General features: G+C 42.4%; 1 protein-coding gene across 1 annotated transcript; it reads left to right on the forward strand.

The window, feature by feature from the left end:
* Nucleotides 1-353: 353 nt before the first annotated feature.
* On the forward strand, nt 354-14,309 carry LOC145389697 (uncharacterized). Its single transcript, XM_080264905.1, has 3 exons — nt 354-702; nt 12,591-12,798; nt 12,925-14,309. Exons 1-3 carry the CDS (start codon nt 378-380, stop codon nt 13,583-13,585), a joined length of 1,194 nt encoding a protein of 397 aa, XP_080121031.1. The 5' UTR covers nt 354-377; the 3' UTR covers nt 13,586-14,309.
* The last annotated feature ends 1,104 nt before the right edge of the window (nt 14,310-15,413 follow it).

Consider the following 15,413-nt stretch of genomic DNA (forward strand, 5'->3'; position numbering starts at 1 on the left):
ATCAAAAAGATGGTTAATCTCCCGCTAATGAAGGTAATGAGGGGCCAAAATGACTCTAGAAGAGGCAAAATGTGTCGTGGTCCGACGGACATCCCGCTCTGGCTCCTCCCAAAGCCCCCAGCGGCCTTCCTGGGTGGATCAGCCACGCGGAGAGGGAGGAGTCAGTACCGAGTGCTAAGCGTTAGTGGTGGAGAAGACGTAGGGCGGGGCGACCTGATTCTGTGGGTGGAGTAGGATAGTCGGCCATCACAGAAGGGTGGACCGTGGAGAGAGGCAGTCAGTCAGTCGAGCGCGAGCGTGGGTGACAGTAAGGTGGTGGTGGCTTGTCGACAGTTGACTGAGACGAAGCGCTAATACTAGTGGACCCTTTCTAAGAAATGACTGTGGAAGTGTGTACTAGGGTGGGCGTGCGGGTGTCTGCTGCACCAGGAGCAATGAAGGACGAATCTCAACCTGGAGGAGGATCATCACCGACCCACGAGACCTCGGAGGCTCCTACACCAAGACCCAAGTTCATGATCACTGACATCCTGGCCCAGCACAAACCTCCGCCAGTCGCCGCACACAGCGAGACCACGGCACCACCGACACCTACGTTAGAGGAGCCCAAAGACCTCAGCCTCACTCGAACACACCCAGAGGAGGACGACATAGATCTTGAGGGCGACGCCAGTCATGACGAGGACGATAACAACGAAACAGGTGAGTTTGATAGCCCTTCTCTTAAGATGTTGTTGTAGAAAAGCCATCCCATTCCAGGTCATAAAATTAGCCTTGTATGCACGGTTTAGTCAGGCCACACATTAAAACTGCTAACAGGAAAAAAATGCGTTTGCGTATAGTGTAATAGTTCTTACAATATTCTTAGTAACTTTAAGTCCACTAATGAATTATAAACTGTTCTTCAGTTATATGATGCCGTGTAGTTATTGTGTGGAAAGTGTGTTGTTTTTATTTACATAAGAATATTGCTCCTTATCCAGGACTCTGAAAGAACAATCCACAGTGAGACATGTAATACTATAGCTGTAATTTGTTTAGTGATGAAGGTAGCTGGGGAAGCCAGAGATCACTTGTGGTATTATTTGCTTAGCGTCACCCGGTTTAGCGAGTGTTGACGTGACGGTGTGGTGGCGTGAGTGAGTGAGTTATCAGCTGGCGGGGCGGGGCGGCGGGGTCTGACCACCGCCGCCTCAAAAGGGATTTACTGGGTTCTTTGTATTAAGCTGTGGGTGTCAGGAGTTACTTGACGCACGCACGCACACGGGGTCTTGTTGCTCACTATCACATCGTAACGTTTTACGTAGAGAACGGGTGCTAAAGCCATGATCATTAAAAATATTATAATAATCTACACTTTGTTCACTATAACTTGGCCTAAAATTACCATCTTTCTGTCCTGAACGTTGAGGTGTAGTATGAGAATATGGTTATCGTCACGAGGGAAAAAAAAAAAAAAGTGGAGAGGATATAGGACCGTGGTACTGTCTTGTCCTGCGACTGAGCGACGGGAAAGAAGTTGAAAAAAATCAGCGAAATTATGGTGGACGAATTGCAGTGCACAGATTTAGATACAAAGGTATATGAAGGCCTAATTTTTCATTTAATATTACTTGCGATGGAAGGGTCACTATCAACAGCGTGGTTAAAGTACCGTTGACTGTGCTTCCGTGCGTAACTAAGTGATGCCATAGGAAGCCCATTATCCTCAGTTTCATATCGATTTTTGTCGCAAGTAGTTCTGCAAATTGGTGTTACTAGGAGTACAGTATTTAATAAAATTGAATTTCCTACCTCGAAAAGTATGAATCACTTTAGGCTATATATCACCAGCATAGCATTCAATAATGGAAGATTTTTTTAGCGTCATAACTCTCCCTGGTGTTACTACTTACATTTACTATCATCATCGGATGACTCCATCAAAAATACTCCTATATAACTCACACGTAGATAATTCAGCACTTCAGAAAAGCAGATTATTAATTTTGCATCATGGTGAATGCATAGTATGTGCGTGTGTGGGCCGTTTGTGTTACTTGTGTGGCGATGTGTATCACAAAACACAACGTCGTCTTGATGGTTGGCACTGAAGACCTCGTAGGACGTTTATCTAGCGATTTGTTATGCATATTGCACCCAGACTCTATGCTGCAAAGAGGTACCATCTCGCAATGGCGCCAGTGTAACCAAGCAACTCGCTACCCATTTATACAAAAGTTCGTCAACCACCCACCCGAAAGGAGGATTGTGGACTGCAGGGAAAGGACATCTTCATTCTACAGTCTACCGTGCCCACGTTCGGATGAGCCTGGGGCCACAACAACAACAACACCTTCATGTTCTATCATGTTACATATATTTAGTGTCGATCTATTAGAGTATACGGAGTAATGTTTTGTATGAATCGCGAAGGAAAAGCTGCAACGAATCGCCCTATGCCATCTAGAATACGGCCTTGTAATAGCTTGATTCACCCATGCACTCACCAGCGGCAAATTACAACCACTGGGCGACGAGGATGGCAGCGGCGGGCGGGTGACAAAGCTTCCCATGTCGCCGACCAAACCACTCAATTGTCCTCTTCGAAAATGTACCTGCCATTTATCATTCGCTTTGTGTTGAATATTGAATCTCTCTTCTCATAAGCTTTATCATATATTGAGCCCTGAAGTGGAGAGCCATTCAGGACGTCATAAGAACCACAGTCTCACGCTGGGTTTATGAAAACACAACCTTTATCGAGCTTAATAGAGAGTTGGATGGACTGCCCTAACAGTGCATAAATATTAATCAGATGGCCACAACTTTAGCCACGGTACTGCTTCTTCATTACTACGACCATTTGCACATTGTCATTTACAAAGAAAAGTGGCCAGTGTTGATTCTTGCAGTAAAAACTGCGGGTCTGTTCTTGGTGGAAGGCTTATATTTTATTAGTGGCACAACATCGATACCCGAGTTCATTCTCAAACAGCGACAGAGAGACTGAACTTTGAGTAGTCAGGAGATATGAAGAATATTTGGCTGGAGAATAAAGTGGACTATATTTAATGGTTAAATTGCTGCATAGGTAGTAATATACCGATATATATATATATATATATATATATATATATATATATATATATATATATATATATATATATATATATATATATATATATATATACACACTGTAAAGCCAAAAATATAAAACTCACAATAATAAGCTAATCTCAAAAACAGTTTAGTATTTTCTATTTACGTGGTTGTATCCTGCTGACTTTCCCTAGATTTTCAGCGCAAGGTTTATACAAGACCACAAATATTCACAAAATTGCTTTATGGTCATATATTTGTAGACTTGGGTGTATGGTGCATATAGTTTATGTTCTTAAGTAATATATGTATCCGTGGTTTGTATAACTTCCCTGCTGATTTAGGATATTCAATATCACTTTATTGCATTGCTACTCGTCTAAATGTCCCCTCAGGGCTCTTTCCCAGAACACCAGCAGTTCGGTAATTGTGCCTCAGCGGCGTTAATTATTCAGGCGTGATGTTGACACAGGACAGATATACATTTATTTCTCCTGAATAATGAAAGGGTCGCGTGCTTAGGCTAATTTGAGACAATTACCTGAGGGGCCGCTGAGCTTCTATATCCACCCCGGCCCCTCCCACGTCCTCACACCCCCTCACATTCACACTTCCTCCTGCAATCCTGCAGTCCAAATAAAAGTGAGGGAAGTTTATACAGAGAATAGGAAGTATACATTCTTCAAAGAACGCTGATGTCTTGGAGACAGATAGATAGATGGATGGATAGATCGACAGAGATAGATAGATAAATAGGCAGAGATAGGAAGACTGATAAATCAGTACAAAGATAAGTTAGATAGACAGAGAGGCAGATATAAATGGCTAGATAACTAGGTAGATAGTTATACAGATAGGTAGGCAGTGAAATATGTAAGAAAATTGTAAGAGTACAGTACGGTTTTCTTTTCGGTCCATTAATGCATATCGTGAAATTTAGAGAACCGAGTGCCCTGTGAGGTGTGGATTTCGGGTCCAGCGAGGTGTCGGTGGGAGAGAGGCCACCTGTGTGTCGTGACCCAAGGTGTACATAATTGATCGTAATGCCCACCTGGGAGCTGCCGCCGATGAGAATGGGTTATTGAAGGGACGTCTGCCAAACTGTTTTGCTTCCTCTAGATTTCTTTTCTCTCTCTGCATCTTTTCACACTCTTTATATCATGTAATTGACCGTCTCACTGTTTACCCTAACTTCATGCCTTCCGTTCTACTTGTCTGCCTGCCTCGCATTATCATTTATCAAACACAATCTGTCTTCTCATTGCTTTCATTCTGTCCCTCTCCTTGAGAAACACAGCGAACCCCTTCTCCCCTTTCCCCCTGCCCCCTCTCTTCCTTCCACATTACTGTCATCAAAGGTAAAGATATTCGCCCACTCAGGTGATGGCGCCGTAAATAAAAGCAAGTTGCCATTAATTGGAAAAATGGCTGGTGTGATTACAGGGTTGTTAGTGTGGGTGCGTGTGTTTGTGTCGGGAAGTGTGGGGTTGGGAACTCGAGCAGAGGGTAGTAAGTCGCAAGAGTCGCACTCGACGTGTTCCACTTAACTCCATTTGTTGTCTTGCATTACTAGTTCCTTTCTCATTATACCAGTTCGTCCTATTCTTTTCTTGTCTTCAGCCATAAATATATATAGCAAGTAGCCAAATAATTTTGTTATGGTGTTTTTACTATTAAGTTACTGTAGAAAGGATAAAACAGGTATATGCAATTCTGTTACTAACATTTGTTTCCTCTAATGCAGTGAGTTATTTAAGAACAAGGATATTGTAATTTTTCACACATCTCTTCCTTTGTCACTACTTCCAGTATCATAATTATATGATATGGGTATACAAAGTCTCCTTGTTCCATTCACGACCCACCTTCATAACTATATAAACTCTGCTTACAGGCAAGGTTCCTTTCTTTTTACCCAGACGAGGGGCCGAAAGGGTGACTGCGCTGTGCTGTCGTGTTAATGCTCTTGACTTTCCGCTTTAACTGCAGAATAAAGAAGTGGAGGGGAGGATATGAAACGCTGTTGTGGGAAATTACCCTTCTTATCTGATTTTTATCGCGTAGTTCATGTGTCTCGTGTTTTTGTTTCATGCTTGAGAACCTGGTGACGTATCAGTGCTAGCTCATGTTCCCCACATATGCGTTTTGTGTTTATCAGGAGTTATTCCCTTTCTTTAGCTGGTTATAATGCCTCCATATCATCAAACCTATCTCCCCATACAGTCTCGTTTCGGTAATCACTGCCATCCGTACAGGCCCCGAGGTGCGTGTGGTTTTTCGTATTGCGTCCTTGAAATATTAATACCATAGCAGTCCCTCGCTAGGTCCTAGTTCGCTCAGCACCCCGGCAGCGGTATTAAGCCCGGTGATATATGGAGCCATCATCCCGTCATTACTCTCGCCCTGCCACGCCTCCTCTTCACCCGACTAAATCCAACACTGAATCCTGGCAAGCACGGGGACCTGAGCCTCCGTAAAGCACAAAGACAATATTCACAAAAGCACCGCGACAACTGAGTGGGTGGACATAGTTTAGCTGGCTAGTTCCTCTGTTGTGCTGATTCAGTTTGAGCACTATCCATTCAGTAATGATAAAATAAAAACAGTAACAGCTAATCCCATTTTACCCTCATGTGTAGGACTTCCAGACTAGGCTACCGTAGTTCTGTACATTTAAGGGTAGATGACTAGCTCACTCCCCTTGGTGGCATTCTATGGTCGAAACACCTGCAGTCACCTCTTGGGGATCGAACCTACACAAGGCTATCACTCTGAGGGGGAGCATTTAACCACTACACCAGATGAGAAGTAATATTATGGTGACAGGCTAAACGAGGCCTTCTGTCTTCATATTCACTGATTTTATTATTCATCCCCGACGTATGAGGCCAGAGGTAAGGTGAATCACGCAAGAGGGAGGCTAGAGTGTTGCTAGTCACCGTGGCTGTTGGAAGTTAGCAAGTCCGATGCCATGTTATTTTTTTTTTAGACGACAGTGAAATCTGTTTTAACATTGCATATGAATACCATGATACAAATTTAAGGGCAAAACAATTTTTTTTTTCATATCTTACTTTTTCTTTTTAGTTTTATTTTATTTTTATTGTAGTGTAGAGTAAATCCCTCTCGGCCTTCTCATTCCAGTTCTCCCTCCTGTTATTACTGTTCACTTAACTTGGCCTTTATTTTCTCTTTTATGTATTCGCTTTATACAGTATTTACCTTTTTTTCTCCTTGTTCTTGTTTTTCTTCTTCTTGCTCTTGTTCTTCCTCTTGCTCTTGTTCTTCCTCTTGTTGTTGTTGTTGTTGTTTGTTGTTGTTGTTGTTGTTCTTCTTCTTCTTCTTCTTTTTCTTCTTCTTCTTCTTCTTCTTCTTCATCTTATTATTATTATCACTATCATTATTATTAATTATTTTACCGTTTCAACCAGAGGGGATAATTTTTGGTAGATTCATGTTGACACCACACAGTTTATTCAGCTTAACACAGAACAGCAGATCAAGGCTGTATCTAATCCTTGTAAATCATGAAGCTTCTACTAATCAGAATAAACTCATCGGGAGAAGGCAAAAATAAGATATAAAAACGTACTCTGAATGAATGAGTGAAAGCTAATTACATTTTTGTTTTTACTTCACCCTTCTTCGTGCCATCCTTACTTCATCTTCTGTTCCTCTCATCTACATTTCCCCCATGTTTTTTTTTTTTCCATTCCCGTCTATTTCCCTTCATCTACTTCCACCTCTGATTCCCTCCACGTAATGACTAAACATCGCCTTATCAGTAATTCACGAGAAACAATCTTGCTCTCAGCTTCATGACTGGCCAACGACTTAGCTAATTGCCCCACAAACCCCCCAGTCCTGCGGTAGTAAAATGGATTCACCCTCCCTTTGTATTCCCACACTGTTCCTCTCTCTATCTGCCGGGAGGGGTAGCGCCCTCCTGTAACCCAGCGGGGCTATATGGCCTTAGTTGCCTAGCTCCGGGAATTCATTTCTCCATTTCTCTCTCTCTCTCTCTCTCTCTCTCTCTCTCTCTCTCTCTCTCTCTCTCTCTCTCTCTCTCTCCCCTCGCTTCACCCTTTTTTTTCTTTTTTTTTTCTTCCCCTTCACCCCAGTCTCTTTCTTCTGTCAGTGCCTTCGTCGCGCTGCTCTCCCCCTCTCTATCCCTTCCTCTTTTCTGTTCTTTTTTTCCTCCCTCCCGTTATTCCATCTCTTCGCTTACTTTCCTTCCTATCTCTCCCTCTCACCCCTCACCCCCTCATCCCCTCCCTCTCCACTAAAATAGCAGTTTTTTTATGCTTAGTGCTGAGGGCGCCATTAGCATATTATATTGCTATTTATACGGCAGATTTTAAAAGAATTAAACCAGCAGCGGATTTTCCTGGTGGAGTATCTGAAATTAATGGGTGTTAAAATCATGTTAGTATTATTGACGTTATAATAATCATTACTGCATATCTGATCTGTCTGTTTCGTTATTATTATTTCTTAGTCGCAGGCGTTATTTGATGTTATTTAGCTCGCGTGCTTCTCTTTGGAAGGTGTATTGATTCCGTAATTTACAAATTACAGTCTTTGTTGCTCACATTTACTCCCTTTTGTCTCCCCAGTCCCACCTTATCTATTCTACCCTTTTATTATTACTAACAGGATTGTATAGCGCTGTCTTACTTCTGCGTAATACTAATTAATTCTTTCTCTCACTCAATACTGACATAATATGGTGTTATATACTGACGTTGATGAACATTTCAGAGGTTATGTTAGTAAAGGAGTTTGGTATATGATGCACATCCAGTATCTAACGTAAAAGTGACAGTGACGGTGGTGGTGATGGTGGCTGTGGTGGTTATGATCTTTGTGGCCTACTTGCTACAATGCTGTTGATACCAATATGCTTGTAACAAGTTATAAAGTTGATTTTAGGCGTGGGAGTGATCATGAAAGGGAAAGAAAGAGTTCAGAAATAATGCAACTTACAGCTTCTAATACGGAATTGATATTGCCTTGAAACTCATGTAAAATGCATATTGATGTTGGGTAGCCTGTATATCCAGATTCGTAGTTTTAACTTTCCCACCTATATTATAAAATCACCGATCTCTTAAGTTTTATATGTCCGTCTCCTTGAATTTTACTTGTACCATTGTTATGCATGCTGTCAGTACCCAGTCATCGCTCAGTATCCCTCATCGCTACTACTTAACACCGTCACATACGTCCATCACTGAATATCAATACCAGTGAAAGTCAAGCAATTGTTACAGAACAGTTTTATCTGCATTTATAACAAGTAGGTCAACAGAAGAGTAGCGTATTCTAGACCATCATACTGATTTACATGATCTTTAAAAGTAAAATATTCATTTTGTATGTTTTGTTTGTTTTTGTTTTACCGTGTGTGATTTGGCATTTCTGTCCTGAGTTCAGTCTAACATCTCTCCCACATTCCACATTATATAAAAAACAGTTTGACCTGTACTTTATTATTCTTTAATATCATGTTCCACGACAAAGGCTCCATCGAAGCATATTAGACTTTCAGCTTTGTTATTCACTTTTCTGAACTATACTCCCATCCACCCCAACTAGTTCTCCAAATCGCTGTTGCCATTTAACTGCACCGTTACATTTTTTCGTCACATACCTTCCACCAGCCTTGCCTCCCATTCGTATCCAAAGCACACTGAAAATCACCTCTACCTCCTGAGAGTTCAAAGCCCAAAATCATCATTACCAAAAGCACCACTAATACTTGTCACACTCATTACTTCATCATGTCCCGTTACCCTTCAATATAACCTTTACTCTTTAGTCTCTTGACAGTCACTTATCGTCACCATTATCACCATCAGTCACCCTCATGTATCCCTCATCATTACCTCAAATAACTTCACTGATGGTTCACTCCATCCGATCCTCCTTGATGACCGATCATCTTCCTTCAGTGTCCATCGTCATTTATATCAGCCTTCGTCCAGGGCAGCGTATAATTCGACACACGTCACAGTAGACTGTCTGCACACTCTCTGCATATTTACTCGGTCCAGTCACCCTTAATTCACATATCTGTTTTACAACTTCAGTCTGAGCATACCGCGTCTTTTAGGGGTAGATGCACAATTAATTTAACGCCAAACTTCAGTGTAATTTTTTTTTTCACAAATGGTTATTTTACGAGTCAATGTTGTGAAGGATGGTGTTACCTAAATATATACTGTATCAAATAGATATCCATGGAACATAACGTTCATAATTACTTGCTTTGCTTTTACGCTTCTATGTAAACAGGATAATTAGTAGCGGTGGTAATGATTATATCCTATTGATATTCTTTGATTTCCTGGCAATTTTAGTTCGACAACGGCACACGGGACAACGTAGAATTTTTCCGACACATAACTCACACAATCCTGCGTCTCTAATTTTCAGTTTTGAAAGAAAAGTGAACAATGTTTGATGTTCTTTTTGTAGATAATGGAATACAGGACACTTATAACTCCACACATGAGACATTAATCACCGGCACGAAATCTGCGCCTTCCACTCCTACTGATCCCTTTTAATATCACTTTAAACTCCATTGTCGAATTCACATCTCAATTTAGGCCTCACGTGTTTGTGATATTTATGGTCCTTTTCGTTATTGATTTTCGCATTAATCCATTCGCTACTGGTTCGTGGATCGATGGTCGGGTTCTTTGCAGGACGTCGTTCCAGCGGTGCTCAGCAGGGAGCGTGCACCACCGATTATCTCACGGCTGTCCCATGGTGGGCCGCGATGTTTGCTGTCGGGTAAATGAGGCATCAATATTTACAAGGGCTTCCCGAGTGACGGGGATGGATGGATGGAGGTGTGGTGAAGCGGGGTGATATGTTTATAATTATTCATATCGTTTTATATTACTCTAGAATTTTTAACTTTGCATCACGGTTTTCAGCAGCTATTTGTTTGGCTCTAATGCAAACTTTGTTTTATCGCGGTGACGCTACTGGTTAATGGAGTCATCTGAAATTTTGCATCTACGAAACACGAAAACATACTGATAAGCCTCATTTCTTTAATTTCTTAGTCCGAGCACCAACGAGTATAATATCAGTTTGTCTTGTTTCTTTAAAAATATCCAGTTACCAACTTATACAAATATGTGTTAGATGATACAGATACATAATTTCAACATCCCCGAATATACTGCTACTCTAAATCTTCTTTCCATATCCGTCACAGGAGAAAATTGCTATTTTTTTTTTTTTTTAGTCGTGTCGTAAGTTTCTCTTATTGTGCTAGCCTCAGATGCTGCGAACTACTCGAAGTGTGCGACTGTGAGCTTGAGATATCCGTGGCGCGGCGCTCAGAGGCTCCTTGCTGGCTTCACCGCAGATGAGCGTGTCGAATCCGGCCCCCTCGCTAATACTGTTATGGCTGTACTGAGGAGGGGTGGCGCCGAGTGCGGGGTCACGCTGACAGTCCTCATGGCTATGGTTGTCACAGTAGCCACAGTAATGGTCCTGGTGACTGCGCTAGTAATAGGCAGTGTGTAAGACGCCTTTAAAAAAATGATAATGCTTATTACTTACGTGAACTGAGATGATGTTATGGTGAGTAATTAGTCTGTCAATAGGCATGGACGATGTGAATCCAGATACCATAGACCTCTGTGAATATATATATACATATACAGTACATACATTTATATATATATATATATATATATATATATATATATATAGCTATATATATATATATGTATATCTATATATATATATATATATATATATATATATATATATATATAGATAGATAGATAGATAGATAGATAGATAGATAGATAGATAGATATGTATATGTCTGTATGTATGTATATACATTCATGGGGAATCTACAGTAAGCTTCAGCAGGACTGGATGACAAGAACTTTAATTATAACAGTATTGTCAGACGTTTTAACATCCTTCTCACGCCATCTTCAGTGATCTACAGTAAAACAGCAAAAGCAATACAGTGACATACTAACAGTACATTAGCGAAACAGGGATGTCATTTTAAAGCGACGATCCATTAAGGCAATGATGCGATCTGTTGACAATGGTAATATAAATTTCACACGGTTATGGAAATAATGCCAGTAAATGTGATGATAATGATGATTATGATGATAATGGTAATGGCAGAGTGCAGCAGGGGGGACAAACTCGACATTAACAGGATGTGGTCGCTCCCTTCCTTCTAAAACAAGAGAGGCGTTAATGGGATCATCTATTTAGGATGTGGAGAAGCGTGCGAGGGTAGAGGAAATGCGGAAACAGTGGAGTAGGGAAAGGAAAGAGATGGGGGGGGGCCTAGGGGAGTGGGAAAGCAAGGACAGTAAGGGTAAACGAATGAGAAAGTATGGCAGTAAGCAGTGAAAAGAGAAGCGATGTTAAAAGAGAGAAATATGAAAAAAAAAAAAAAGATTCTGATAGGGAAGAAGAATAAGGACGCAATGTGGTGAACGTAAAGAGAGAGAAAGAGTAAGGAAAGGAAGCAGGGTGAGGTCAGTTCCGGCTCAGAATAATTTTGGTCACGCGCGGTTTAGATTCCCAGTCATGGATTTAACCACCCTTCCTTAATTTCCGTTTCGGTTTACAATCTAATTCTTGGAGAAAGCGTGAACTGTTTGCTAGCAGTTACAGTAGGAAAAATAATTGCTGTACATGAATTAAGAGCCAAGATTTGATTTATAAATAGCGTAGATTCCTAAACTGACTGTGTTTCGTGACATTTTTATGAATTTCAATATTTAAACTTTATTTTTTTGTGTGTATATTGTTGCGTTACAGAAATTAGATTCAGTTAACTGGATTATCAGAATCGTACTACGATACAAAGTCTTAGGATGATTTTTGGTACATGATCTCTCCTTTCGGACGTTAAGAACAGTTTATATTTCTGCTTATGAATCCTTAATTTCTAATCATCTTCTTCATCATTTATCAACAGCGGACGCGTTGTCTCCGTACATCATCACTCTTGTCATTCCTCACATCACATCATCCTCATCACCTCCCCTCACATTACCCTCATCACCTCCCCTCACAATACCCTCATCACTTCCCCTCACATCACTCTCACTCCTACCGCCTCCCCTCACATCACCCACTTAAACTTGGTTCCTCCCCTCTCCCGCGGGCCATGTTAAAAGGACGGCAGGGCGTCGTTCGTATGCGAGACTCAACCATCCTCAGCCCCGCCACAAGCTCCCTTCCTCCCCTGAGAGCCCAGAGTGAGGAGGGAGGGAGGGTGGGACTTGATGGACATATTGGGGTGGTTACTTAATGCCGGTGTCAATTGGTTTAAGAGTATTTAATGAGTTTGTGGGCGTCGAGAGTAGTTACGAGGGAGGGGAGTGGTAGCACCCCAGGGCTGGCGGCCACTTGGGAGAAGGGAGAGTCGGGGCGTCATTATTTCATATTCATTTGAATTTATTTCAAAGTACATTAACATATTTATTCTTTCTTTACAGAAGGAGCCGAAGGATGTTCTGATGCTTCGGGACCTCCGCCCCTGAAGAAGCAGCGGAAGGCCCGCACAGCCTTCACAGACAACCAGCTGCAGACACTAGAGAAGAGCTTCGAGCGGCAGAAGTACTTGAGTGTGCAGGACCGCATGGAGCTGGCGGCCAAGCTCAACCTGACCGACACTCAGGTCAAGACCTGGTACCAGAATAGACGGTGAGTAGCCTATCGACTAAGTTATGTTGTTGAGCTGCAGTCTTGTATTTTTGTCAACATTGCTGAAACACACCAAACAGTACCCAACAGTTACACAAAATTTACTGTGATCATTTCTCTCTACAGGACCAAATGGAAACGACAGACTGCCGTAGGCCTGGAGTTGCTTGCTGAGGCCGGCAACTATGCGGCTGTCCAGCGCATATACAGTGCTCCTTATGGCTGGCCCTACCCTCCCCAGCCGTCATCCGCCGCCGCCGCCGCTGCTGCCGCCGCTGCACTTAGTCCCGCAGCTGCTTCCGTGGATCTGTATTACCGTCAGGCTGCGGCCGCTGCCGCGCTGCAGAAGCCGTTAGCATACCGGTTGTATCCACCAGGACTTCCTATCCTGCCACACATCCCCTCAGATCCTCTGAGGGATGCTTTAAGGCCAGAAGCACTGAGACCAGAGGCATTAAGACCCGAAACCATTCGACCTGAAGCTCTGCGACCAGATATCCGTCACGACGCCTTGCGACACGAAATCCTGAGGCAAGATCTGCGATCGGAAACCCTACGGCCGGAGGCTATCCGTCCTGAGGTCCTCCGTTCCCTCGCTTCCTCAGTTCCTGGTGGCTCCCCTCTCCCCGGATCCTCACTCACCGTGACAGCCTCCCTCCCCTCCTCGCCTCTTACATCACCACTCTCCTCCTCAGCCTCTCCCTCTCCACTCTCCTCGGGTGGACCGCTGCCGACACCATCCCTGCCTCCTTACTATCGTTCTGAGGCGGCGGCGTCGCAGGTGTAAGATTCCGGCAGTTCATCCGCGCCCCGCCCCGCCCCGCCCCGCCTATCATCCTCACTACCTCACCCGCCCTACACTCGCGCATCCCACCTCACTTCATCCCACATTCCCTCACCCTCACATCACGGGGCACCAGTGCGGCTTGTAAATAGTCGCGTGAAGCAAGTGCTCAGTGTATATAGGAACAGTGTTGTAAAATGCGATGTGCAGCACAGTATGGGCCATATTGTCGCCCTTCCCTCTTTCTTGTTCTTCACTTCTTGTCTTCCACTCTTTCCTTTCACACTAGAACACAGTGCCAGGAGACACCAAAGTTCAAGATTATGATGCATATTGGTGTTACTTGTATAAACCTGACGCCATTCAAAGTAGCATTATGATCAAAACATAAAGTTGGTAGCGACACATTCTTAACCTGACCACTTCTCTTAATATTCGTCTTGGCTCATTCCCTCTTTCACCACCACCGAATGCATTCCAGTACAACACAACAAAACATAGATGTAAAAAAAAAAAAAGATATATGTATTGTACAAAGATATCTGCCATTTATTGTGATATTACTGTTTAGTTTTTATCCAGTGTTTGTAACATGTAAATAGATACATTAACTAGGACGTAAAAGAGGAGCGTGTAGTGAGTTAGATATTTGTTTACAAGCGAATGTGAGGCAGCTGTTCCTGGTCCACTCTCCACCACCGGCCAGCTGCCTTCACCCACGCCGTACTTTGCTGTAAAACTATCAATAAACAAAGTCTAAACATATTATCCTTCTTTGGATCACATTTGACTGACTTCCTTGATATCCTTGATATTGTGCATTTAGAAAATGAAACTGTGGCAAACACCACGTAGATATGGCATCATAAATGACATACTACCTTCACATGTAGCTGGACCACTGTATGGTTACCATACTAGTACAAACATTGCTTGTCATAATGTTACGGTAAATGCTGGGCTGTAATAATGCATTGATACTAGAATATGGTGCTAGTTACGAAGAGGTGCTAAGGAAAGAATGCAGTGCTGCGGCATTATCTTACTGAGTCATTGAGCTACGGAAAATATGCTGCTAAAGGACGAAAACGCCAGGTTAAAGTGAATGGACGACACTGCTTTCCCTAAAAGTGAAATCGTATATAGGGTACCTAAAATGTTGCTTAATAAATATGCCTAAAAAAAAAGGTGGGGGGGGGGGCAGAAGAAATATGCTTATATGGAATCTGGAAAAAATGCATAATACTACCACATGACAAAATATCAGTCTGGAAGCAGAATGATCACGTTAATCTGTAAGAAAAGAAGCCTTAATACGCGTGATTAGATTTAGTTAGATAGACAAACTGATGGTATTTGTTTGCAAATTGTCATTGGAAAAAGTCCCTGTTACCTTAATTACTACACTTTAATATCTGCAATTCAATTTGATATTTACCAAGCGACAGGAAACAGGACTCCACATTCTCCAGGAGTGCGAATTACAAGGCAACACGAATATTTTAACAAGATTAGGGAGGAAAGGCTGCAAAAGAGTGCTTAAGCATAAACATGAAATGAATGAGAGAGCTTCCATGCCCCCATGAGTAATAACCTAACATATGAACATAAAGAATGACGTCGATCAGATCAGAAAAGTGAGAAAACAGTATGCAGACATTGTTGGACTAGTCAATCAGAATGTGAAAATAGGGACTTCAGTGTCAGGGTAACAGGTGTGTGAGTCATGCTCACACTGAAGGAAAATGGAAATGGAAGCAGTGTCACAACTAAGGACGCTTCCGTTCTGAGCGAAATGTTTCATAAATAAACAGTTGGAAGAGTTATGAGA

The sequence above is a fragment of the Coenobita brevimanus genome, chromosome 14 (genome assembly GCF_032717465.1).
Source record: "Coenobita brevimanus isolate Jiangsu-jjx chromosome 14, ASM3271746v2, whole genome shotgun sequence".
NCBI classification, from domain to species: domain Eukaryota; kingdom Metazoa; phylum Arthropoda; class Malacostraca; order Decapoda; family Coenobitidae; genus Coenobita; species Coenobita brevimanus.